The 24,291-nt window shown below is 51.1% G+C and overlaps 11 protein-coding genes across 11 annotated transcripts; 6 read left to right on the top strand and 5 right to left on the bottom strand.

Annotated features, from left to right (window-relative positions):
* Nucleotides 1–442: 442 nt before the first annotated feature.
* UHO2_00211 (uncharacterized protein) lies at nucleotides 443–1,256 on the top strand (the record flags this gene model as incomplete). Its single annotated transcript, XM_041556831.1, has 4 exons — nucleotides 443–496; nucleotides 635–835; nucleotides 867–955; nucleotides 1,085–1,256. 4 exons carry the CDS (start codon nucleotides 443–445, stop codon nucleotides 1,254–1,256), a joined length of 516 nt encoding a protein of 171 aa, XP_041412765.1.
* Nucleotides 1,257–1,614: 358 nt separating this feature from the next.
* UHO2_00210 (putative 60S large subunit ribosomal protein L6) lies at nucleotides 1,615–2,325 on the top strand (the record flags this gene model as incomplete). The annotated part of the gene is made up of 1 exon (XM_041556830.1): nucleotides 1,615–2,325. One exon carries the CDS (start codon nucleotides 1,615–1,617, stop codon nucleotides 2,323–2,325), a length of 711 nt encoding a protein of 236 aa, XP_041412764.1.
* Nucleotides 2,326–2,992: 667 nt separating this feature from the next.
* On the bottom strand, nucleotides 2,993–5,716 carry UHO2_00209 (related to PET127 - component of mitochondrial translation system; the record flags this gene model as incomplete). The annotated part of the gene is made up of 1 exon (XM_041556829.1): nucleotides 2,993–5,716. The coding sequence occupies one exon, from the start codon at nucleotides 5,714–5,716 to the stop codon at nucleotides 2,993–2,995; it is 2,724 nt and encodes a 907-aa protein (XP_041412763.1).
* A 769-nt stretch (nucleotides 5,717–6,485) lies between these two features.
* On the top strand, nucleotides 6,486–7,565 carry UHO2_00208 (uncharacterized protein; the record flags this gene model as incomplete). The annotated part of the gene is made up of 1 exon (XM_041556828.1): nucleotides 6,486–7,565. One exon carries the CDS (start codon nucleotides 6,486–6,488, stop codon nucleotides 7,563–7,565), a length of 1,080 nt encoding a protein of 359 aa, XP_041412762.1.
* A 1,086-nt stretch (nucleotides 7,566–8,651) lies between these two features.
* UHO2_00207 (uncharacterized protein) lies at nucleotides 8,652–10,319 on the top strand (the record flags this gene model as incomplete). The annotated part of the gene is made up of 1 exon (XM_041556827.1): nucleotides 8,652–10,319. One exon carries the CDS (start codon nucleotides 8,652–8,654, stop codon nucleotides 10,317–10,319), a length of 1,668 nt encoding a protein of 555 aa, XP_041412761.1.
* A 492-nt stretch (nucleotides 10,320–10,811) lies between these two features.
* UHO2_00206 (uncharacterized protein) lies at nucleotides 10,812–11,503 on the bottom strand (the record flags this gene model as incomplete). The annotated part of the gene is made up of 3 exons (XM_041556826.1): nucleotides 10,812–10,929; nucleotides 11,038–11,216; nucleotides 11,348–11,503. The coding sequence occupies 3 exons, from the start codon at nucleotides 11,501–11,503 to the stop codon at nucleotides 10,812–10,814; spliced, it is 453 nt and encodes a 150-aa protein (XP_041412760.1).
* An 810-nt stretch (nucleotides 11,504–12,313) lies between these two features.
* On the bottom strand, nucleotides 12,314–14,436 carry UHO2_00205 (uncharacterized protein; the record flags this gene model as incomplete). Its single annotated transcript, XM_041556825.1, has 2 exons — nucleotides 12,314–13,310; nucleotides 13,340–14,436. The coding sequence occupies 2 exons, from the start codon at nucleotides 14,434–14,436 to the stop codon at nucleotides 12,314–12,316; spliced, it is 2,094 nt and encodes a 697-aa protein (XP_041412759.1).
* A 530-nt stretch (nucleotides 14,437–14,966) lies between these two features.
* On the top strand, nucleotides 14,967–16,454 carry UHO2_00204 (uncharacterized protein; the record flags this gene model as incomplete). Its single annotated transcript, XM_041556824.1, has 1 exon — nucleotides 14,967–16,454. One exon carries the CDS (start codon nucleotides 14,967–14,969, stop codon nucleotides 16,452–16,454), a length of 1,488 nt encoding a protein of 495 aa, XP_041412758.1.
* A 203-nt stretch (nucleotides 16,455–16,657) lies between these two features.
* Nucleotides 16,658–18,751, bottom strand: UHO2_00203 (uncharacterized protein; the record flags this gene model as incomplete). The annotated part of the gene is made up of 1 exon (XM_041556823.1): nucleotides 16,658–18,751. The coding sequence occupies one exon, from the start codon at nucleotides 18,749–18,751 to the stop codon at nucleotides 16,658–16,660; it is 2,094 nt and encodes a 697-aa protein (XP_041412757.1).
* Nucleotides 18,752–20,255: 1,504 nt separating this feature from the next.
* Nucleotides 20,256–22,268, top strand: UHO2_00202 (uncharacterized protein; the record flags this gene model as incomplete). The annotated part of the gene is made up of 1 exon (XM_041556822.1): nucleotides 20,256–22,268. The coding sequence occupies one exon, from the start codon at nucleotides 20,256–20,258 to the stop codon at nucleotides 22,266–22,268; it is 2,013 nt and encodes a 670-aa protein (XP_041412756.1).
* A 1,068-nt stretch (nucleotides 22,269–23,336) lies between these two features.
* Nucleotides 23,337–24,291, bottom strand: UHO2_00201 (uncharacterized protein; the record flags this gene model as incomplete). The annotated part of the gene is made up of 2 exons (XM_041556821.1): nucleotides 23,337–24,080; nucleotides 24,190–24,291. 2 exons carry the CDS (start codon nucleotides 24,289–24,291, stop codon nucleotides 23,337–23,339), a joined length of 846 nt encoding a protein of 281 aa, XP_041412755.1.

The following is a 24,291-nucleotide window of genomic DNA, read 5'->3' as shown; positions in this document are numbered from 1 at the left end:
CGCCGTCAGAAAGCCAAATCGAGGCCGGGAAAGAGCATCCGCCACCGATGGTCTGTGCACATTCACCGCATATCCACGAGTCAAGTCGATTCAAGAGAGAGAGAGAGAGAGAGAGAAGAGAGAAAGAATCCAAGCACAAATGTCCCAACCCATCCGCCGGCACAAAACGCAGAGAGTTTTCCAACTCAGCTCGGCTCAGCTCAGATCAGCTCAGCTCAGATCGGCTCAGATCAGATCAGATCAGATCAGATCACGTTTCCATAACGGAACCCCACGTTGTAGGCAGCAAGAAGAGTAGAAAGCACGCAATTTTTATGCATCAAAGGTCTTCTTGACGGTGTCCCTGCGCGGGTTACCGTCGATGAGCCTAGTAAAGATCACAGCATTGCGCTCAGGGTGATCCTTCTTGATGCCACCTTATGTTTCACGCTGGGATGGCAAGATGACGGAAGAAGAAGAAGAAGCAGCAATTCCAATTTCATTTTTTGTTAGCAGTGTGAGACTCTGGTAAACGCACATCTCGGCTAGCAGTCACCGCAGATCGCCGATACGACTCCAGATCGTCCAAGAATTCAATGATAAAGATTTGTAGCCAAGAAATCTGAGCTCGGCCGACACATCCCATCACGTGCAGCTGCTTTTTTTCTTCCCTTGCGCTGCCGCAAAACTGTACAATGCCAAACTCGGAGAATCCAGGCAAGCGAATCCAAGCCAATCCAATCCACACGCAGGCCTAGCCACCGCCAAGCCGATCGGCCAAGGGCTAAGCGTTAGACACTTCGAGATTGCTAGCGCCAGTATCACTGCTTCTCTTCCTCCAAGCCATCAAGAAAAGGTAAGTGCATCGTGACCAAAGCGTTCTACAGAATCAGCCCTATTCTACATCCCATTCTACATCCTATTCAACATCGAACGACGACAAAAACACAGACACAACCCAGCACATTCGATATTGGTAAGAAGCACCACCATCGAAATCGCACATGCATAGCAGTACTCGACAACAAACCCTACCGACGCATCGCCCGTCGCATATCATTAGCAGAGATCGACAGAGCAGCCAGCAGCATCACATACCAGACAGTACAACGACGATCGAGATGCAAGGACAAGGAGAAGACGAGGTCATCATCACGATGAAGCATAGCCAAGTCTGGGTACCGCTAGACTTGCAGACAATGTACCTTTCCAAAAGCAACGTCCAGGACGCCGATACATGGATGCGTTGGAAGCTTGCTAAAGATCAGCAAGGCTAGAAACATGATGGTGATGGGGAAAAAAAAAAAAAAAAGTCACATAGCACTACGCATGACAATCTCCAGCAACAAAGGCCAACATCCAACCTCGGAAGGCAACGATGACATGGACAGCGACAGAATAAGACAGCACAGCACAGACACGAGCGATACTCAGCACCAGCATCTCGCAGAACCGCAGCAAAAGTCCAGAAAGTGTTTCTAGTATGGGATGCAGAATCAGGCTTGACTCGATAACGCTCCAGCAAAAGTTTCCAGTATTTCACAGCTCAGGCTCGTCTGACACGTCTCTTCTCCCTTCTTTTCCCCTTTCTCCTTCCGTTTCGACCACCACTTTCAGCACACATTTCCCGACACAATGGCCCGCAACCAAGTTCGATCGAATGTGGCCCGCTTGGGCCGCACCAAGGCCTTCCAGAAGAAGGGCGGCTACAAGAACATGGAGCGTCAGGGCGCCAAGAAGGTTGAGGAAGAGACTCCCGCTCACAAGGAAGTCCCTGTCAAGGGTGCCAAGAACGGCAGCAAGCGTCTCGTCCCCACCCAGAAGGCTCCTCGCTTCTACCCCGCCGAAGACGTTCGTGTCCCCAAGGCCAACCGCAAGGTCAACAAGCAGACCAAGCTCAAGCCCACCATCACCCCCGGAACCGTTCTCATCCTCCTCGCCGGTCGTTTCCGTGGCAAGCGCGTCGTTTTCCTCAAGCAGCTCGACTCGGGTCTTCTCCTCGTCACTGGTCCTTTCAAGGTCAACGGTGTTCCCATTCGACGTGTTAACCAGGCTTACGTCATTGCCACCTCGACCAAGATTGATATCGCCGATGTTAAGGTTGACGAAAAGATCAACGACGCTTACTTCAAGAAGGAGAAGGCTGCCAAGGTCAAGGCTGAGGCTAGCTTCTTTGCTGACCCTGCTAACAAGCAGGCTCACCCCGAGAGCAAGGTTGCCGACCAGAAGAACTTGGACAAGGCCGTGATTGCTGCTGTTAAGAAGGCTGGCCCTACTATGGCCAAGTACCTCGCTGCTACTTTCTCGCTTTCCAAGGGTGAGAAGCCTCACGCTCTCAAGTTCTAAGTTTGGAGCAAAGCAAGTCCATACCCGCATGCAGCACACATGACGCAGCAACACTCGATCTGACGCAGTAGCACAATAACGTTTTGAATTGACCAAGGAGACTAGACAGGTTTGGGTTCTGGTCGTTGGATTCTCTCCCACTCGTCTTTCGCTTACAGAAAGGTTTTGTGCGATGCCAAAAGATCATCCTTTTCAACTTGTTTCAACTCGTGCGGAGTTGTTGTTTTCTTTTACGCATTACCACACATCCAGTGTCGCTTCTTTTCACGGTTGGATGCATATAGACGGTTGTTATTTGCATTCTATAACCAACTTCGCCTCCCCGCTTCCCCAAACACCTTTTCGATCAGAACCCAAAAAGGCGCATCAACACCGCCCCGCCCTCCTCCCCTCGCCACATCCAATCTCCAATCCCATATCCTCATGGTGAAAAGGGATTTTGTAAACCATAACAAAGAGCTAGCACTGCAGCTTTTCACCATCACATCATAAAACACGTGCATTTCGTTTTTCCATATCCTGCCTCCTGCCCTGCCTCTGTGTCTTGAGGGCAACATATCTCGTTTGTCTCTCGAGTTGTACCTGTGAGAGCAAGACTCGATACATGCAGTCACATCAACACGCTGTAGCAGGCGGATGTTAGCGTCTATTGCAGATGGAGAAGCGTTTAGGATCTAGGACTGTACATAATCCTCTCATCGAGACTGAGGGAATCCTTGGCATCCTTTTCTCCAAGTTTCGCCAGTTCGCGTAGTCTCAGAGTGCGCATGTTGCGCATACGGATGAACCTCGATTCTACCTGTTTTCGACGTGCAAGTTGCTCGGGCGCTGGAGCTGCTAGGTTTTGCTGGTCTTGTTCAAGTGTTGCAAGAAGCTTGTCTGCGTTGTCTGCGTTGTCTGCGTTTAGCAAGTGTTGGTGTTGAGTAGTTTTATGTGATAGAGTCTTTTGCTTTGCGACCTGTTTGGCCGAGAGTTGACCAGGAGCGAGAGGCATACCAGCAGCAACACCGCTTGCTCTTTCTTCCAGGAACCGTTGAAGAGCATCTGGGTTGGTCGCAAGTTGTTCGGTACGATACTGTTCTCTAGCATTCAGCGCTTCAACGTTGGGTAGAATGAGCGAGGTAAGCGAGGATTGTTTCCCACGAACCGTATCCAGGTTCGATCGAACCTTGGACTCCGTAAGATCGGGTCGCGGTGAGATGGAGTAATCAATCTCCCATCTGACGGGCGGAAGAGAGGATCGCATCCGACGTTCGATCTCGTCTTCACTCAACGGATCAACTCTTCGTCCGGGGAGGAAGGAAAAGTCGACAGGACCTAGCATCAATCCTCCATTCAAGTATCTATCCACCGTAATATCCAGTTGTACAATACTCCTCTCCTTGGTCTCTCCGCTATCACCGGTGCAAGGCACGTTGCAGGGTTCAACAAACACTGTCATCCCAGTTTCCGACTTCTCCCTTGCCTCGATCGTAATCTTCAAGGTCTCTTGCGGAAACATACTAGTCGCCGCATCCAAAACATTCTCCATCATTCCCAAACTCAACCTAAACGCCTGATCCGCCATTTCCTGACTGCCAAACAACCTTTCGTTCATCTCCTCCACGGATATATACTGAAACCCGAAAATAGTCGAAGTGGTGTGATAGGCAACAAAGATGCCATCCATATGTCCAATCCTCGCTTGGAAGTTATACTTTAAAAACGCAGCTCGAATCATGTCGTAATACTCCCTTTCAAAGCTCTCCAAGACTCCGGTCGCTCGTCGAATTTGATAGCCGGATCCTTCTACATAGTTGGCTCGGTCGTTCCTGATGCCAATGCTTGCTCTCGTCTTGAGGTCGAATGTCTTCCGAGGCAAGCGCGGGTCATGGCAGTCAAGTTGAGATCGCATCATCATTTTCCCCGTCGACGCATAATGATATGCCTCGGGCTTTCTTTTCTCCTCCTCTGTGAGTTGCCAAGAATTGATGCGCATGTATTTGGCATACTCTTCCGGAGTAGTTGTCAACATTTTCTCCATTGATTTGCCTAGAGAAGTGAGGACGTAGTTGGAATTCTCTGCTTCACCAGTCGCAGCTTTGTCCGCATCAATCGCATAATGCCCATCCTTCCAATGCAGCAATATACTTGCCGGAAGTTTGGCGCCTACACTAAAGCCACTAGGAAGCCCAGCGAAGGGAGCGGAAAAGCCGCTACAATCCGGATTCCTCCAACCGGAAATCAAAAAATAACACTGACTCAACAAAGAAGTCATACTCGAAGTACTGCCGCAATACTTCTTGCCATGCTGCTTCGTAAGTGTTGCCAACTCCGGATCTTTACTAGAGGTGATGTAAGGTGGCAGTGCGGCGTAATCGAAAAGATCGACATCGAGGATATCTTTGATGCGCGGGTCGAAATTGTATATCCCCGACCTGGGATCTCTTAGCCAGTAGATACCCGGGTTGAAGAGAACCCGGTCTAATCCATGTGAGAGGGTGGCAACTTTCATCTCTCGGAGGGGTGCAACTTTGTCGATGGGGATGTTGTTTGCTGAAACGCAGCCGGTGATCGATTCGGTCCACTTCTTTTGCTCCTCTGCAAATGGTCCGGAGTAGGAGATGGTGGGATTGGGTTTGCCTTTGCCATCTCTCCAACCAAGGTTTGATTCGGCGAGAGCATCGTTACCGAATACGAGACGAGTTCTGGCCTCGTCGGATCGCTTAACGTTCTGCTTATTGGTATGGGGTGTGGGACTGGAAGGTGCTGCAGACCCGGTATCTTCCGTGGTGCTGCCAGCGGAAGGTGAGAGTCGATCTGGTCCCCAGATATCTTCAAGCTGGTTGGAAGAGCTACCTTTACGAGTGAGTTCTAGGTCCTTGAGCCGTTGTGAGATGGAGAAAGCTTGACTTTGCAGCGAACCGAGTAGCTCATCGAGGTCGTGTAGTTCTTTGAGAAGCGATGCTTGGTGTGCTGCTGCTGCCTTTGCTTTGCCCTTATCGGCTGAAGTGCTGGGAAAACCTTTCTCCTTGCCCTTCTCTGGGCTCTGGACGAATTTGAGCGATTCATTACGGAAAGCGGAGGTGGAAGCACGAAGTAAGCTTCGCAATGCAACTCTGCGTTGGTTGGGCGATGGGTTCGTTTGCGCAGTGGGAGATGCTGCTGGTTTGGAGAAGCTAGAGCGAGCTGGTTCCGGAGTCGAAGGATCGGGTGGTGGTCTCCAAGTTCCTGCTCTTTGTATGTAATTCGTTGAGGATAAGGGCGCTTTTGCTTCCTGTTTAGAGGATCCGCTCCATTGCTTTCGTAACCGATCCGAGAGCGAAGCAGCACTGCTGGTTGTCGAGAATCGTCGATGTTTAGACAATTGCAGACTGGCCAGTGCCAGTTTTTTTGCGTGTCGTCCGTTCATCGTGCTAAGATCTCGGTAGGCGTTGGTGGGAGGAGAGCAAGGCAGAGTTCAGCAAGTTCTGGTCGGACAGTTTTCGAGATGGCTGGAGCTGAGTTGAGTTGCTCTCCAGTCAGACAAAAAAAAAAAAAAAAAAAAAAAAAAAAAAAAAAAAAAAAAAAACTCAGAAGAAAAGTAGTTGAAGATGCACCGGCATCGCCAACGCGTGATGCATTAAATGGGAGTTCACGGGATCGGGAAATCGGGAAGGTATCAGGTGATGAAGAGGACGAGCAGAATGCGAAGCTAGTGGGAGCTAATGCAGCGTATGCACGAGGATTAACGCCATGGTATGCAGGGGATGTGTTGACATGACAACACTCATAAAAGAAGATACGTGGCACATGGGCATGACTCGACATAGAGAGCACAGTCAGGTGGTTAGAACATGTATATATGCCCTTAGCTCAGTCGTTACCTCTTTATGACAATACAAGCCTTTTTACATAGAACATCAGATAAGGAGTGCCTGACCGTGGTCTCCTAGTGGTGTATCTAAATTCAACTAAAGTGCTGCAAAAAGTAAACCCAAAAAAAGCTCAGCCAAATTTTGGCTCAGCAGAAACGCAGGAGCGACAGATTCTCGGAAGTCGGGAAAGCCTGAACAGATATCTCGCTTTTGCCTGTCTTTCTCCTCCTCTTCTTCTTGCCACCAGGGATAGACACTCTCCTACACGACCACAACCATCGCCGAGGCGACAGACCATCATCCTCACATGGAAAACTCGCCAAGATGAGCTCAAGTATGTGCAAGGCTATCGCCAACCTCAAAGGCAAGAGGGAGATGGTGCAGCCAGAACAAGATAACCAAGCACGAGCAGCTCAGCTAGCACAATTGGAAGCATTTGGCAACGCTTTCATGTCCTCTTTCCAGCTCCCGGAATCAAGCGGCTCGTCGTTGGATCATTCCGGGGAGTGTGGAGGCAAGAAAAGGCTCTCGAGCAAGAAACGCAAGCGACTCGCACAGGAGCAAGCTGCCGACTCACCAGACATCGAAGAACAAGCGGCGGCGAAAGAACAAGACGAAATGGATCTTCTCTTCAAGCCCACCAAGTCCTCCTCGCAAGCTGAAGCATCAGGCAGCATCTCAAAGCAAAGCAGGAAAAAAGCACCAAAATCTCGAGCCGTCGAAACCGTCGTCTTTGGCGGCGAACAGCAGGCGGACGCAGACGAAGTCAAAGATGCCAAAAAGGGATGGAAAGCCTTCATGTCATCCAAAATAGACAAGATAGCCACTGAAGACCAAGCCTCTACCACCAAGCTCACCACCGCTGAAGAAGAGCAAGAGAAGCAACTCGTCGCCAACGACCGTCTCCTCTCGGAACTTCTCTCCACCACCCTCTTCGCTCCTGGAACAGGAAACACGTCGAAAGGCAAATCCAACCTTTCCTCAAGCGACACCATAGCGCGTATCATGGAACTTTCAGCAACCGAATCACAGCGTAAAGGTCAAGCGATCGGGCGAGGATGGGGCGAAAAGGAACTGAAACGTCAACAACTAGCCAAAGCTCCAGCAGCCATTCGACAAGGAATGAGAAAAGCAGCGGGTGAAAGGAGGGAAAAGGAGAGGGAAAAGGCCAAGGAGTTGGGTACTTGGCATCCTAGCCTGAAGGCTGGATATGGGAACCAGGCCACAGCAACCCAGATGGGACTTCAAAAGGAGACGAGGAAGAGACAGAGAGGATTGGGGATGGGAATTGGAAAGTTCCAGGGAGGGATGCTGAAGTTGTCGAGTCAAGAGATTTCCAAGGTCAATGGCAAAGGAAAGTCAGCCAGTGCTTCTAGGAAAGGTGGCAAGGGGAAGCGTAAGTGATGTACTGTACAATAGTGGTTACGGTGTACTACAACTTTTGTCGACATCATGAGGGCGAGGCAGAGCTTAGTGTCTGTGAAATGGATGGGATGGGATATGATGTGAGGACGCAGGATCTGACATTCTGCGTTTTACTGGCGGAGGATTCAAGGCTTATGGACGCTCTCTCTCCCCTCGCTACATAAACAGCCCACTTGTGCCCGCCACCACCGACTGTTGCGACCAGAATAGGTGGTAGCCAACTCGATGCGGGAGCTTGTCTCCGCGGGTAAAGGATTGTTTGTCGACAAAAGTGGCAAAGGAGAGAGAGAGAGAAAGAGGTCATCGAGATCGAGTTGGGGATGCAGTTGTGGATGCAGTTGAACATGCTGGGGAACAGGTCTGAGTTTGCTTATGAGATGTTGAGATGAGATGCTGAGATGAGATGCTGAGATGGGATGCTGAGATGGGATGCTGAGATGGGATGACTCTCTCTCTCTTTCTCTCTCTCTTTCTTTCTCTTTCCGCAATCTGTCGGAGCTGCTTTCTCTTGCTGCTTCCCGATCTCTACATATGAACTTGCCAACATACCCACAACCACAACTACAACCACAACCACACCCACACACCGCTGAGCTGAGACTGAGCTGAGCTGAGGCTGTTTCCCCTGCGCCTCTTTCCCTTCCCTCCTTGCCTCTGGCCCCAACTCATCCCCTCCCTTGCCGCTCAGTCACTTGTCGTCATCGTTCCTTCAGCTTCTCCTCCTTTCTGCCACCACCATCAATCTCGTCCTTCTTTCCAACTGACATTTGGTCTCCGTGCTGTGTGGTCGACAAGTCGTTTCTCGCCATCTCACATTCAACAGCACAACCGCCCCACAGCTCGTACTACCTTGCATTTTCTCTCAATCAGCATCTCTTCGACATGACCTTCGCTCAGCATACCTAAATTAGACCATCACTTGCTCTGATACTTGGCAGGCCAACCTCAGGCACACACACACCATCACCTCGCCCTCGTTCTTGATAGCGGCTTTCTCGATAGCCCTTCGAACAACACTTGGACGTTGACCAACCCCCCTCCCCCATTAGCATTACTTCCGTCAAGATGGGTTCCTGCTGGTCCAAAAACACCGTTCTCGTCGAAGAGGTCAACCCAGTGCCTCACCCTGAAGCACGACGAGTATGGCTCATCTCCACCCAAGTCGATCCCAAAGATATCCCACTCGACCTCGTCGGTATGGAAGCAGACGGTCTCAAATCTGCCATGCGCAATCGTGGTCTCCAAGTCGAACATTGGGCACTCAAAGTGGATCCCGCCTCCAACCTCAAAGTCGAAGCCACCATTTTCGACATCACTGTCCAAGGCGGAAAATTGGTCTCTCAAACACACTCCACCTCGAGTCCCTACTGGAGCATCGTTCTGCGCAGAGTGGCGATCGGTTGGACGATTTGGAAGGATAATGAGATTTTGGAGGCGAGTAAGCTTTTGATTCAGGCTAGACCAAAGTATGATGGCAGGGCGAACAACAGTGAGCATTTGGCTAGGTTGTTGGGCAGACATATCCAGTTCAATCCTCCCGTGCACCAGCATGAGCAACAGCAGAGTGCGATGACGACGACCAGCGAGACGGTTGCTGGCTCAACGATTAGTCCTGCTGGAAGCATTCTTAAGCCTGATCCCCTCACTCAGCAAGCGGCTTTAACTCTGGCGAACAATCGATCACAAAACACGCTCGTGTCTGGTGGACACAGTCAGAGGAGCCAATCCATCCAAGACTCGGAGACCAAGCTGAGAGTGGGCGAGTTAGAGAGTAAAGTGCTATCACGTATACCGGTAAACATCCGACACAGTCAGAGGATGAGCATTGCAGCATTTGCTTTGAATCATCTTTCCACCGCTCCATCATCGACGCGATCCGAGTTGGCCGCCTTGCCACCGCCCTCAAGACCAACGCTCTATAGGTCGGCAGAGACCGAGCATAGTTGGTCACCAACAGCGAGTGTCAGGATGTCTGTGCCTCCTCAGCCTAGACAGTCGCCCTTGAATCCTAGTTACAGGTCTCGTAGGCAGACAGCGAGTGAGATGAGGCGTGCCGATGCAAGGGCGAGGACCAAGTCGGATGCTGCTAGTCAGCATGATGCTACCGTAAGGGCAGGGGCTGGTGGCAGAAGGATGTCCAAGGGTGGGGCTAGAAGGAGGAGTGAGGCTCAGGTTGAGTTGCCCACTGCTACTGCCACCAACGGGTCCAACTCGATCAGAGTTAGGACAAAGAGCACTCATCAGAGGGATTCGATGATGAGTCTTGGAGGAGGAGGAGGAGGAGGAGGAGGAGGAGGAGGAGGAGGAGGAGGAGGAGGAGGAGGTAGTTGGCCTCCTGCGATGGCAGCTGGAGCTTTACCCACTTCTGCGTCCATGATGCCAGGTATGCCAATGATGGGCGGTTTCGGCACACCTCCATTCCCCATGACCGCTCAAATGGGAATGCCAATGTGGCCACCACAAATCAACACAAGCCCGCCAATGATGTTTAACCCGGCACTTCAAGCTCCCATCCCACCTTACTTTGGTCTACATCCAATGGGAGTAGGAATGCCTTTCTTACCTTCCATGCCTATGCTGGCTCCTGCTAGTCCAGGCTTTCATAGTCATACTTCGAGTGCCGTTCACACTCCACCTGAATCCCCGCATTTAGGTACGACGCAGATGCCTGGGAAGGGGGTGTCAGAGATTAGGCCTTTGCACCAGCAACATCAGCACCAGCAGAGGGTCTAGCAGGTTTCCGTTCAAGATCTAGGACTTTTTCTTTCTTTTTTTAATACTTTTTGCACATACCCGGTTCCTCATCGTATCATATAGTCTACGCACATTCATTTTTGGTTTCAGTATCTTGTTCGTTCCTTTTTGTTTATGCCTGCTTTGGACGCAAATAGCAGGTGCGAGGTTTGCCTGATATGCAACAGGCGATTGTGTGGTGTCGCAAGTTTGCTCCTGGCCTGAGGATGAGTTTGTCGATCGAGACTCCAACTCGATAATGGGCTAAGATAGCACAAGTTGACGCCCTGCGTCCCGCCCAACAGCTTCTATCAGCAGCTCTCTCGGCACCTCGTCCCTTCCCACGGCCAAGTTCTTTGGTCCGCTTTTGAGAGGCTTGATTTAGATGCAGCATTTGTTAGGTATTGCTCGGTCAAGAGTTGTACAAGAGATGCAGATCTGGAGCGATGAGATGGGATGCAAAAGTTCGAGCAGGTTTTGAATCAAGTGCAGTTACTTGTCAGTCTTTGCAGCTTTTCCATCATCTCCATTTCCTTCGTCAGAAGCTTTTCTCTTGTTTCCTACTCCACTTTCATCCTGGTCCTCGTCCTCGTCTTCTTCATCCTCCTCCCTAGTAAGTCCGGCAGAGATTAGAAAGCGAGAAAAGGGGTGGTTAGTATGGGTTAGAAGATATGGATATAGGAGGTTCGGGAGGAAAGCGTGTGGCGTGTAGACTTACTCTTGTGCCTCATCCTCAGCTTCTTCATCCACCTCTTCATCATTACCTTGCACAACTGCTGCATCATCTTCATCCTCCTCCTCCTCCTCCTCCTCATCCTCGTCGTCGTCTTGAGCTGCTTCTTCGTCGTCGTCTTCGTCGTAGTCTCCCTCTTCATCGTCTTCTTCATCTCCCTCCTCCTAAAACCGGCACACACACAAACCACATATCCCGAGAGAATAAAAGCGTCAGCGAAAGCAAAGACAAAGAAAGAAAAAAAAAAAAAAAAAAAAAAAAAGACGAGGTAGTGGTAAGAAAAGGGTGTACGTACGAAATCTTCATCCTCTTCATCATCTTGGTCTTCGTCAGCTAAACCTTTTGCTGCATTCTTCTCCGAGGTTTTAGCTGCATCTCGTTTGTTCTCTTTGACGGTCGCTTCGATGTGGTCTCCCGTGGTGGAGTTGTTGGCTTCGGTGAGGGACGTCATTTTTGCTTGCTAGACTTGTTTCGGCAAGGGATGGAGAACGATTCTAGGATGGTTTGATGATGGGTGGTGGTGTGCAGAAGAGAAAGATGTTAAACGACGAACGGAAGGGGGAGGGAAGGGGGGGGGGGGGGCCAAAAGTGGAGTTTTGAAGAAGGAGGGGAAGGAGAATAGGACACCTTACGCCATTACACCGCAATTTCACAGGCAGCCTTCGCAAAACGGCAAATTCATGACAGCAGAACGAGAGAGACAAGACAAGGAGATCTATGCATAAGGCTGCACCTTGGACAGCGAAAGGCAAGCAAGGCAAGCAAGGCAAGCAAGGCAAGGAGAAGAAGAAAAGCAAAGAGAGAGGTGGTCTGAGCGCATCACCCTGGAGAAAGAGCCAAAACAAGACCGCGCTGTGCAGTGGCGTGAGAGGAAGGGAAGAAGGGAACGCGTCACGCTGCCAACGCTTCTCTCTGCTGACTGTTCTCCTCGCTCTCACACAACCTTGCTGGCCTCATTCTATGTCGCCGCACGAGTCTCATCGCTAGCTGCTCGCACTGACCATTGCGCATCCCTTGGCGAGGCACGAATGCTGCTCTCAACTTCTAATCCTTTCCATGCAGGTCGCTTTTCCATCGCAGCTTCATCATCAGAACCCTGCATTTTGGCTCCAACGCCGATTGGTGAAGACCTTAGCTTCAATCGGGCCCCATGGATGAACCCGATTCACACTTCACACTCACCATGTCACCTCAAGATCAAGATTGATGGTGACAGAAAGACCAAGTTGCAACATTCACTACCGTACAATGAAGATGGGAGCTAGATGTCGAGCACCAGATTCGGAATCCGACCATTCAAACAACCGAACGGAGTTGCCTTCCAACTCTCAGGTGCCATTGACCAACCTTTGGGCATCCCTAGACCCTTTTCCCCGCCCCGATCCACTCTAGCAGCCGCTTTACTAGCTTCAACAGTACTCTCTCCTGCGTTTACGGCAGGAGGCGCATCTTGCCGCATCTCCTCCCCTTCCTCAGTCCAAGTATGAAGTGGACAAGTATTGCCGCGTCCAACACCATCCATCTCTTTCAGTCGGGATTGCATTTTTTCCAGATCTTGTTCGAAACCTGATTTCTCCCCCTGCCTCTCTCCCTCTCCTTCCTTTCTGTCTGGCAATTCAGGCAACTCCAGTTCTTCCTGTGCAACAAACTGTGACACTTTCAAAAGAGCAACCAAAGCTCCAATCCTCCCCTTCAACTCCTCATTCCTCTCACACAAAAACTCCAGCAGGGATGTGGAAGCGGGCGATTGCATCGGAAGACACATCTCCACCACTTCCCTATCCGTAATCAGCATCGTCGGTGATGAAGTAGCCGTTGAGGCAGAGTTGTGCATCTGACTGGGAGGAGGGATGGTGGTGGCTAGGTATCGGATCCAAGCTTCAGCGGTCTTGCGATATGAGATGTCGGAAAAAGCGGCTTCTTTCCATCCTTCCCAACTCGCATCTTCACTCTCGTCCACAGCCGTGGCAGTGGCCGAAGTCGGTTCGTCGAGCAAAGAAGACTTCTGGGTGTCTGGGAGGTGAGGATCGGGTTGAAATAGCACTGCTTCTAAGAGTTCTTCGGTGAGAAGCTGACCGAAGATCCCACCAAAGGTATCACGGAGGTATCCGAGGAGAGGGGTCCAAACATTGGCGAGCTCGGTGGGGAGGGTGATGGATGGTCCTGTTGCTGATGGTTTGACTCGTTTGCTGTCCTTCCCGCACAAGATGAGGTGGAATGTTGTTAGGACACCAATCTGCAATCCTTTATCGCTACGTCTGAGAGGAGGGAGGGGGTAACCACTTACGACTTGCTCAAAGGAATCAAACCACCAGGCATCAACAACAGATTGACCAAATCTGCCAATGCCGACTTTGTACATTCATCCACATCATCCGGATCCAACACCATGTTCCTCACATCGATCTCTTCATCTTTTCCCTTCTTGTAAGCCCCGGCATTGTCGATGAGCTGGGTTGCAAAGTCAGGTTCCAAGGTTCTAATTCGAGAAACGAAGAGGGCGAATTGCTTGTAAAATCGACGGAATTGATCTTTCGAGGTGTTGATGAGACTGCGATCGCGAGTGACTTGTTTAGAGAGTTGGCGGTAGCTTTTAAGGCTGAGACGGAAGTCTTGGAGTGCTTTGCGACGGTCTTTTTTGCGTGATTCTTGTTCGGGATCAATTGCGCTAGTTGCGTTGGTAGAGGTGGAGCCAGCAGTGGCGAGGGTGGAAGCGGCTGCTGCTGTGGGTGCATCGACATGCATCGCACTGCCACTTGCATCATGGCTTTGTTGCTGATTCTGAGCAAGTGCAAACTGCAAAGCATTAGGACCAGCGAAAAGCTGTGGGACCCAAAAATGTCGATCAAGCCAGGCAAGCGCTGCACCTGCTGCTTGTCTACAAACACTAATACTCGGCAGCTCCTCATGCGTAACTGCGTGACGGATCTCGACGAACCACAGCGGCAACCCAATCCGAGCAGCAATCGCAGCAATGGAATGCGCAAACCCCCCTGTCTGATGCGAGTCAACCACGCTGTTGACAAATCGAGTGAGCGCCAAGCTGTAATTGAGTCTAACGCCGAGTTCTGCGCCTCCTCCCATCTGCTCCAGCGCATAGCGCAGAGAGGATGTTGAAGCAGCACCATGGTGAGTGGAGGCGGCAATCCGTTGCATGTGCTCATCCAAGATGACACTTTGAACCAAGAGTGCCGTGGTTTCGACGGCGAAAGGACATGCAGATCTGTTAATCCACATTTGGACGACTGAGAGTGCTTTGTGGGCGTCTTTGACGGAACAAGTGTCGTCGGGGAGGAAGGTGGAATCTGGATAGAAATGGCGGTAGATCTCGAGCAGATCTGCTTGCCTCGAGTGGAGGAAGGGGGACCGTTTGGGTGGCCTCATCGTGGCAATATTGGTGGTCAATCTATGCCCCGATGGTGTTGCGTTGACTGGTAGGGAAGAAAGGTCTTTCTCTCTCTCTTTCTCAACAAATCATTCTCTGACACTTCCGTCTTCCGAAATTCTAAAGCTGAAGCCGAGAAACGTCATTCTCGCCCGCCAAAAATGCAACTGCAGGGCCTGTGTGCGCTCTCGTGCGACAAGACACACTACCCACATCGCACGTGATCGTCATGAAGGCGGCGTGCGCGTCTGGGCTGGACTCAACAATCGACTTGCTGCGCTTCTGCGCTTCTTCTTTCTGCGCTTCTTGCTGCTGCGCTTCTCCTCTCTTCACTATATCATCTTTACCAAGAGCCAGGCGTACTATTAGCAGTCTGGTTCGTCGTTAATGACAACTTCCTTCATCACCATCACTTATCGACGAGGCACTAGCTCCAGCCTCGCTACAGACCCCTATCGGACCATCAATCACAAATCCGACGCTCGTTCTCGTATCGTATTAGGCCGATAGTGACTCGGTACTGCCAAGGATGTCGTCCATCATCGTCTCGTCAAGACCAAAAGAACCATACCAATCCGTATCATGCCCAAACACAGCGTGTCGAGCCTCGATCGAATACCTTGCACCTCCTTGCTCCGATCTCGCCGCCTTACCATCCCACGAGACTTCGTTCACCGTCACATGTTGCAGCTGTAACAAGCAATTCGAGCCTCCCGGAGCCACCAAGATGGTTCGCGAAGCTCGCAAGACCGGCGGTAAAGATGTAGCCCGTAAACGACGCATTGGAACGGACGAAAAGCCACTCGATATGAAGTACTACGACATCCTTGGTGTTCCAGCCAGCGCGACTGTTGAAGAGATCAAGAAAGCGTATCGCAAACTCGCAATCAAACTTCACCCGGATAAAAATCCAAACGATCCAGAGGGAGAGGAAAAGTTCAAAGCCCTCGCTACAGCCTACACCGTCCTCTCCGACCCGGAGCTGAGGCATAAGTACAACGAGTTCGGAGCAAGTACACCTGGTCTCACGCCCGAAGACGGCTTTGTTGACCCAGAGGAGGTGCTTGGTTCGCTTTTCGGTGGTGAGCGATTCGCAGATATCATTGGTACTATCTTCATCGGTAAAGAGATGAAAGATGCTCTACAGCAAGATTCAGATGATCTTGAACGACAAGCAAACGGCGACAGCACCGCTGGTGGGCAAGGGGCTGATAGTTCTGCTGCGACAAAACCCACTTTAACAGCAGAACAAAAAGCAGCAAAGGAAGAAAAAGAACGCAAACAAGCAGCCGAACGCGAGAAACAACGTCAAGAACGTGTCTCGAAACTCGTCGAGAAACTCATTTGCAAACTTAGCATCTACACTGAAGCCGCCCGGAACGCCGACGATCCAGTGCCGGATAAAGAGGTGGAGAAGAGTTTCCGCGAGATCACACGGTTGGAAGCGGAAGAGCTCAAGCACGAATCGTATGGTGTGGAGCTGTTGAATGCGGTTGGATTTGTTTATTCGGCCAAGAGTAAGCATTATTTGGCTAGTACAGGCTTTTTGGGTTCTTTCGGAGGTGTTTTTCATTCGGCTGCCTCGAGTATTCATGTTGTAAGGGAAACCGTTTCGACAGTAAGGGCGGCGTTGGAGCTTAAGAAAGTGTTTGAGGAATTGGCCAAGGCCGAAGAGTCTGGCATTACAGTGGAGAGAAAGAGAGAGTTGGAAGAGCAGGCGGCCGAGAAGGGTATGCGGGCGCTGTTCAAAGGTGCTAAGCTGGAAGTCGAGAGTGTGATTAGAGAGGTCAGCGAAGCTGTATTGTACGATGGTTCGGTTGGCAAAGAGACTCAGAGGTTACGAGCACAGGCCTTGGGCATTGTTGGTGAGATCTATATGTCGATCAAGAAGGGCAAAGAGGATGGTATGACGAATGAAGATGCGAATGCTGCCCATGATGATTATGTCAAGATCGATACCAAAGCTTCGAAAGAGCGAGACCAGAAAGAGCAGCTGTCATCATCGCATCAGCAATAATCTCCACCACAACAGCCTTGCTGACTCTCACTGTTGCTTTGCAATTCCATTCTGCCACAAGGCACTACTCAACATGAGCCGTAGAAGACAAGATAGGAGTGTAAAAAGTCTGTGGACCCGCGATAAGGCTATGATATGGTGTTGAATTGCATGACTAGATGTCAACAATAGTTTGTATTTGCGTTACGTTGACTGCTCTGTTCTCAGCCAAAGGATGGCGTACTCCATCGATGCACCGTTCTCGGTCTCACCCGCCACGAGCTCGGCACGGAACTGGCGCTCGAACAAATTGCATATCCTGCTTGCCTCTCGCCACCCAAACTCTTAGCAGCATCCCCATTGACAGCGACTGCACGAGCGATAGCCTTCTGCAAAGTAGCATAATCAGCTCCACCGGGTAGCTCAAGCTTATGTTGTGGCGCCGCATCCGCACTACTTGGCGGTAGAAGCTCGTAGAAGAGCATGTAAGGATTCTCCTGTTTGACCTGCTGGATGCTTACTCGACTAACACTGTCATCCGAGATTCGCAACCAGGTATCACTTGGGCCCTCATCGCCAATACGATTAAAGTGGCTTTGAGCACCAGGTACACGCTTGAAAGCAATGTAGTGACCAAACGAGTGCGAGCCGTAATGCACTACAATCGCAGCCAACTTGTAGACGGATTCTGCTTTGCCATCTTCTACTTGTTTTGCGGTGCTTGGTTGAAAGATAGCTGAGTTCATCGTCTGCCGCCCATCCAAAGAGATCGATCCTTGTAGTGTGACATGACTGAGATCGAGATACTCAGGAAAGAGCACATGTCGATTGTTCTTGGCTGGTGCCCAGGCTGCTGCAGCATACGACGATCGATTCAAATGTAGCGCCAAGATGCGCGGTGGCCGTGAGATCATGATCTGCTTGGTGGATAGCCTACTGAGCGTCTTCTTGAGTTGGATATTGGTGAGAATGTTGTGCCATGGTGAGCTAGGGTCGTCGGAAGCTTGCTTGAGCTCATCCTCGGACAGGCCAGATTCGATGATGCGGGTGAGCTTAGTCTCTTTGGATCTGAGTTGGGCCATGCGCTTCTTCTTTGCTGGCGTCAAATTGCCGTCTGCTAATCCATTTGCATCGTCATTCGCGGCACGACCATTCTGCTTGGTGGTCGCTGGAGATGGACGCTTGACGGCAAGATCGCTCTTGACAGAAAGCAAAGTGCTCCGCAAAGTACAATTCCAGCAGATCCAGTCAACTTGTTCCAGATCAGACCATAGCTCGAGGCATTCTTGCAATGAACAGGCGGAGGTGCCGGTGATGTCGGACGTGTGGGTTGCAACGTTGATCGGCGGTACGGACAAGGAGATCTCTGATGTGGAAAAGTGTCGTATCGCTTCGCAATAGCCGCAGTCGAGACAAATGGTGCGTTGAGCCAGCAAGGCATCAAAGGGTGAGATCATGAATGTATTGTCGGCGTTTGCTGCTTGCCTTGCATTCACCGATTCTGCATCTTCTGCGCCATGTGCGATTGCAAGAGCCTGCAGCGGATTGTTTGATTGACTCAACGGCAGACTGCCTTTTACTTGTGCATACACTCCACGTCCGTTCCATGGTAAGGATGGGGCCATAAGAGCTCGAAGGCCTGCTTGCTCGGATTCGAGTGCGTTGGATCTTTCGTACTGAATAGCTTTTGCTTCCCTATCAACAGCATCGTTGAGTAGGGCAAAAAGCTCGTGTGCATCCTGTTGCTGGTGGGCGCCGACGAGACTGCGGATGGAGGACGAAGGCAAGTTTTGTAGCGCCCTGACGAGTTGGGTAGGGTTGATGGCTGAGTTGCGGTCGCCCGGTGCTGCCAGCTCCTCTACCAACTCGAGCAGCGCATCAATGACGGGTGTCGGTGTATCCCAGCGTTCGGCTTGCTCTACTAATAGATAAAGATACCGGCGAAAGAGTGTCAAGGAGGATATAGACTGCAGCGTCGAGTTGAAGAAGCAAGTGTTGCCAGTATTGCGAAGACCCTTGTATTTGGGGTTGGTGGGCGGTGCTGATGTGGTGGTGGAGGAGGAGGAGGCCGAGGCGGCAGCTGAGCGAGCTCGTCTCACAGGTGTCAAAGATGCAGATGCTGGATGGGTATATGAATGGAGTCGAGATGCAGCTTGTAAGCCTGGCTTGAGCATGTCTCTGTATGCTATCAACGCCAAAAGGATGGCGAGGAGTGCGCCAATGCCGAGGTAGGCTTGAATGGGTACTGAGGAAGGCTGTGGGAACAGGCCGAATAGAGGATGAGTTGCCGCTGTTACAGGTCTGTTCCAGCTGCCCATTTCTGATGCAAGCAGAATACAGCCCTTTTGCCCTGGTCACCTAATCTTGAGGGTGTTGCGTGACGCAAAGCTGATTCAAGTAGCAGATCCGTGCACGCTGTCATAAAAGCGCTCCGACTTGGTGCTCCGAGGTTATCCGAACAGGGCTTGAAGACGATGCCGACCTGTTACACATGTGGTGTTGAACGTCGGCCAGCTGCTGAGCGATTCAGTGATGGTGCCAACGCGTGAGGAAACGCTAAATGCCTCGCTCGGCTAGCTGAAGCAAGATCCTGAGCTGATTCGTTGGTCGTCAATCAAGACGCAAAAGAGCGTTCGGGTGGGCTGTTGCTTGCCTGAGGGTACATACGGTTGAGGTGTGAAGAAGATGATGGTGATGAAGAAGAAGCTGAAATCAAGGTGGTGCAGCAAAATGTCGAGAAATGCTCCGCTCAGCTGCGGATGTCGTCACAGGCCGACTAACTTAACACGCTTCAGGCAAAAAAAGAAAAAGAAGAAAAAAAAAAAGGCACGACCCATGTTAAGCCACCACTTCTCTGTCATTACAATCGCATAAAGCGATATTCAGCTTTGGCAATAGAAAGTGTGTGTGTGTGTTGAATTACTACTTACTGATTTCCTTTGTATCGAAATGAAGCTTCTAATTCATTTTCTTGCTTCAAGCTTTTGGTCGACTTTGCCCCGCAAATGATGCTCTGCAACCCCCCGTCGTCTTTTTGTATTGACAAATACAAAATCTCACTTCACCGCTCTTAGTCGCATGGATGACAAGTAAAGTGATATAGAAGTGATCTAAAAGTGATATAGATGTGATATAGATGTGATATAGAAGTGATATAGAAGTGATATAGAAGTGATATAAAAGCGATATAGAAGTGAAATAGAAGTGATATAGAGTGATATTAAAGCGATATAAAAGCGATATAAAAGCGATATAAAAGCGATATAAAAGCGATATAAAAGCGATATAAAAGTGATATAAAAGTGATATAGAAGTGAGTGGCTCTTGCTCCAGATCCCAACTCCCCCCCGCGTCCGTGAGCGTGTCCAGGTTGCTCTGACCGTCTCCTCTCTGTCAGAATCACGACCACGATCACCATCACGATCACCATCACGATCACTCTCCGTTCATCCATCCCTCATCCATCCCGTCGCCATCGTCTTTCGGCCTTCCGCTCGCTACTTTGCGTAAGCCTGCTTATCGCTCGCTCCGTCCACTTCGATCACGCTTCTTATCTCGGCGATATCGCGAGTACCGACCTTGGCACACTCTTTCCCGCTCTCTTTGACGTTGCAAGCTCATTCAGTCACTTCTCGATCCTCGCATTCACTCGGTTGCGTCGTGTCGGAAGCAGTGCTGCAACCCACATACACATTGTCGGCTTCTCATCGACTTCATTTCTCTTTTGTTGCTCGATTTCTTCATCTTGCGAGCTTCTGACATTCGCTTCACCACACGCTCGGCACTTGACCGAGACTAGTGGAGATGGACATGAATGCAACCATGTCCTCTTATCAGGGTTCCGGTGCCAATAGCCCTGCCATTTGCCACGCCCCACCCCAACAATATAGCCAGCATCCCATCGGTACATCTCTCACCGCACCAGCCTCACCTTCAGGAGCCTACAGTGCTTCAGCGCTTGCTTACGCGAATGCTCAGCTTTCTCAGTATGCTGCCACGGGAGGCGCTGCTGCCATCCCCGCCCATCTCAACCCACACGCCCTCAGCTCTGCGCTCTCTGATTACTCGATCAGTCTTCCCAACTCTGCCGCCTCATCTCCCGGCGCTACACCGCGTCGGCTTCCAGGTGCCGGGACATCAACACCTGGAGGCAACTCGCGTGTAGCTGCAAGTGCTATCACTGGAAAGCGTCTCAACTGGAGCGAGATGATCTGTCAGACCATCGCTGAAAGCGAGAGCGGTCGTCTCGTCATTCAAGATCTCTTCGAAGGCATGTGCTCCAAGTTCCCCGAGATTCGCGAGTGGGCCTTTGGCAAAGACTGGGAGGCCCGAGTCAAGAACCGAATCAAGTCGACTCTCTCCATCAAAGGCAACCTCTTTGTCAAAGTTCCAAGACCGAGCTCTGCAGCTGGAAAGGGCAGTTGGTGGACTCTCAGTCCCGAAGCGCAAGAAGCATGGAAGACCGGACGCGTGGCCAATGTTGTCAAGAACAACGCACACAGCCGTGCTGGTAGTGCAGGGCCTAGCAGCATCCACGGCTCGCCCGTTCGAACGGTCAGCTCCAAGTTTGGCACCTCTTCTCATACCACCAATCCACCTTACCTCATTCAGGCTTCGCACACCCATCAGAACCACAGTCAGCGCACTTCGCCGCTCGGTCTTGGGCTTGCTCAAGCTTCCAACTATCACAGCCCTCTTGCCAACAATTTCAATTTTGGCGATCCTTTGCCCATAGTTGGTAGCAACTCTCAACCCAGCGCACTTGGCAGCAATCTTGGACTCGGCAGCGATGACTCGAACTTGAACCTGGGTCAGGGACAGAATGTACAATCGCAATCCATGCAAGACCAGGCACAGAATGCTCAAGCCAACATGGCGCCTCAGAACTTTGCCAACCTGAGCTTTTTGCAATCCAACGCACCTCAGCCGTTGGGAACAGCGCAGAGCGTGCCACATCTTGGTGGCCCACAATCTATGCCTTTCCCAGCACAGGCACATGATCTGTCGGCTGCCAATTTGGCCAATTTCAGCAACAACGATTACTCGGCGCTATTTGCTGGCATTCCAGGTTTCGATGCTAATGCTTTTGCGCAAGCTGCTAACAACACCAATAACGGTCAAGTCAATCTGGCTATGGGTGCTTATAATATGGAGCAGAACAACCATCCATTTGGCGGCAGCATTCCTGGTGCGTATACGCTGTTGCAGAACCAGCAGAACCAGCAGCAGCAGCAACAACAACAGCAGCAGCAGCAGCAGCAGCAGCAGAATCAAGGCAACAACAATAATGCCTACCCCATCTTTGGCAGCGACATGTACGCCAATCTTGAACAGGCAAGTCAGCAGATGCAGGGTCAAGCACAACGCAATCCCAACCAGGACCAAGGTCAGAATCAGGGTCAAGGTCCACCATCCCAACAACAACCTCGATCGCAACCATCGCGGCCGGGTCAACAACAGCAACAGGCACAGCAGCAACAATCGCAACCGCAACCGCAGCAGAACAGCAACAACAACAGCAACAACAACAACAACAACAACAACAATAGCGGTATGGCTTGTTCTGGTTATTCTGGCAACTTTTCAAGTTCATCACCTTTCCCACCAAGTAATGGACTTGAGGGGCCTTCGCCGGCGGATTCGACATGGTTTTCATTTACACCTCTTGTTCAAGCGAATGATTGCAATGATGGTGGTAACAACAATAGTAGTAGCAATAACTCGTCGTCTGTATTGGGTCAATTGGGTGGTGAGGGTTCGAGAAAGAGAAGGACTTCAGAAGGTTTACGCGATTTAAACGATTTTCAATTGCCTCCTCCTCGGTCTCAATCGTAAACTTCTAACTGCTTTTCCTCCCGACCCACACCGTCCTCCTTTCATGCTTCCGGGATAGATACCTCTCTTCCTCTCTTCCACTCTTCCACTCTTCCACTCTTCCACTCTTCCACTCTTCGACTCTTCCACTCTTCGACTCTTCCTCTCTTCGACTCTTCCACTCTTCGACTCTTCCACTCTTCGACTCTTCCTCTCTTCGACTCTTCCACTCTTCGACTCTTCCACTCTTCGACTCTTCCTCTCTTCGACTCTTCCACTCTTCGACTCTTCCACTCTTCGACTCTTCCACTCTTCGACTCTTCCACTCTTCGACGCTTTGACTTTTTATTTTTTATTTTTTTTATTTTTCTTGGCATTGTTCTTGAAATGTATCATCTTAAGTCACTCTGTTGCTCTCGTAGACTGTTGGATTGGTTTTGTTGTTGCTGAAAGCACATGTGTTGGGTGGAAAGTTGAATTTGTTAAGAGTCACTACCGCGGCCTTTTTCAGAGTTCAATCGCGCCTGTGAAGGGTCAGTGGAAATGTCTCGCCTAAGCGCTGATGCGGAAATATAGTAGACCACAATTGGGGTTCAGATTGTATCCGATCACAATCATGGCCAGGACAAGGAATGAGATGATGAACAGATACACAAACGCACAAGCAGCTCCCCCTCTTGCAACCAGACCAACAGACAGGCTCATATTCGGAACACATCAAGACATTACTTGCATTCGATTTAATGAGGTATGATTGTGACAGAGGATGGCGTGAGAGGGAAAAAAAGGTGTCAGTCCTACACTTGCGCCAAGCAGTGAGGCTGTCTATTAAGAGCAGACTGAAAAAGGGGCAAAGGGGAATCAAAACGTATGTCGCTACTGCGGAACGGGGGAATCATCGTGCATGATCGAACCTTGTCGAGTTCGAAGGGTATAGCCAGACTAGGGGCAAACGAATTAACAAGCCCAAAGCGAGGAGTAGACAAGAGAGAATCAAGAAAGCCGGAAGACCCTGAAACGGAAAAGGGCATGCAAAAGAATCCAAATGGTTGTTGATAGATGGAGAACAGTCCAACTCAAGATGCACACTTAGGCAGCGGCAGCGACGGGGGCAGCAGCCTCGGGAGCCTTGTTGACAATGACGGGGGCAGCAGCAGCAGGGGCAGGGGCAGGGGCGGCAACGTCCTCAGCGACCTTCTCCTCGACGGGGCTGACCTCTTCAGGAGCAGCGGGCTCCTCGGCAGACTTCTCGGCAACCTTCTCCTCCTCCTCCTCCTGCTCGGCGGGCTTGTCTTCCGACTTCTTGGTGGCCTTGTGGAAGAGGGCACCAAACTTGCCGCTGAGACGACGCCCGAGCTTGATCTTTTGGGCAGCGACATCGGGAGCGGGAGCGTCAGCCTTGGCAGCCTCGTCGATCTTGACGTCCTTGGCCTCCTCAGTAGCGGGGGCAGCGGCAGCCTCCTCGGTAGTGGCGGGAGCAGCGACCTCCTCAGCGGCGGCGGGCGTCTCTTCAGTGGTAGCAGGGGCGGCAACAGCCTCCTCAGTAGCGGGAACGGCAGCGGTGGCTTCCTGAGCAACGGGCTCCTCCTTGGCGGCGACGGCCTTCTCCTTTTTGGCAGTTTTTTCCTTGATGGCACCGAGGATCTTGCCGAGGAACGACTGGCGCTTCTCCTTCTTGGGGGAGGCCTCCTTGGCGGCGGTCTCTGCAGTGGTGGTAGCAGCGGCAGCCTCGTTGGTCTGAGGCTCAGTGACAGCCTCGGCAGCGGGGGCAGCAGCGGCCTCCTCAGTGGCAGTGGCAGCGAGAGCAGCCTCCTCTACGGCAGCGGGAGGGGCCTGATGTGATGGGATAACAGAGTTGCAGGGGGAGCAATAAGAAGTGTAAGTATGCTTGTGCTTGAATGAGAGCAGCGTGAGAAGAGGATTAGCGGACAATGGTACTTACAGCCTCAACAGGAGCAGCAACAGGGGTCTCCTCGACAGCGGGAGCAGCAACCTCCTCAACGGGAGCGACGGCGGCAGGAGTGGTCTCGGGAGCGGCAGACAT

Source organism: Ustilago hordei (genome assembly GCF_900519145.1).
Source record: "Ustilago hordei strain Uho2 genome assembly, contig: UHO2_contig_01, whole genome shotgun sequence".
Taxonomy (NCBI): Eukaryota; Fungi; Basidiomycota; class Ustilaginomycetes; order Ustilaginales; family Ustilaginaceae; genus Ustilago; species Ustilago hordei.
Note: the sequence above shows the minus strand (reverse complement) of the source record. Positions and strands in the feature narration are given on the sequence as shown.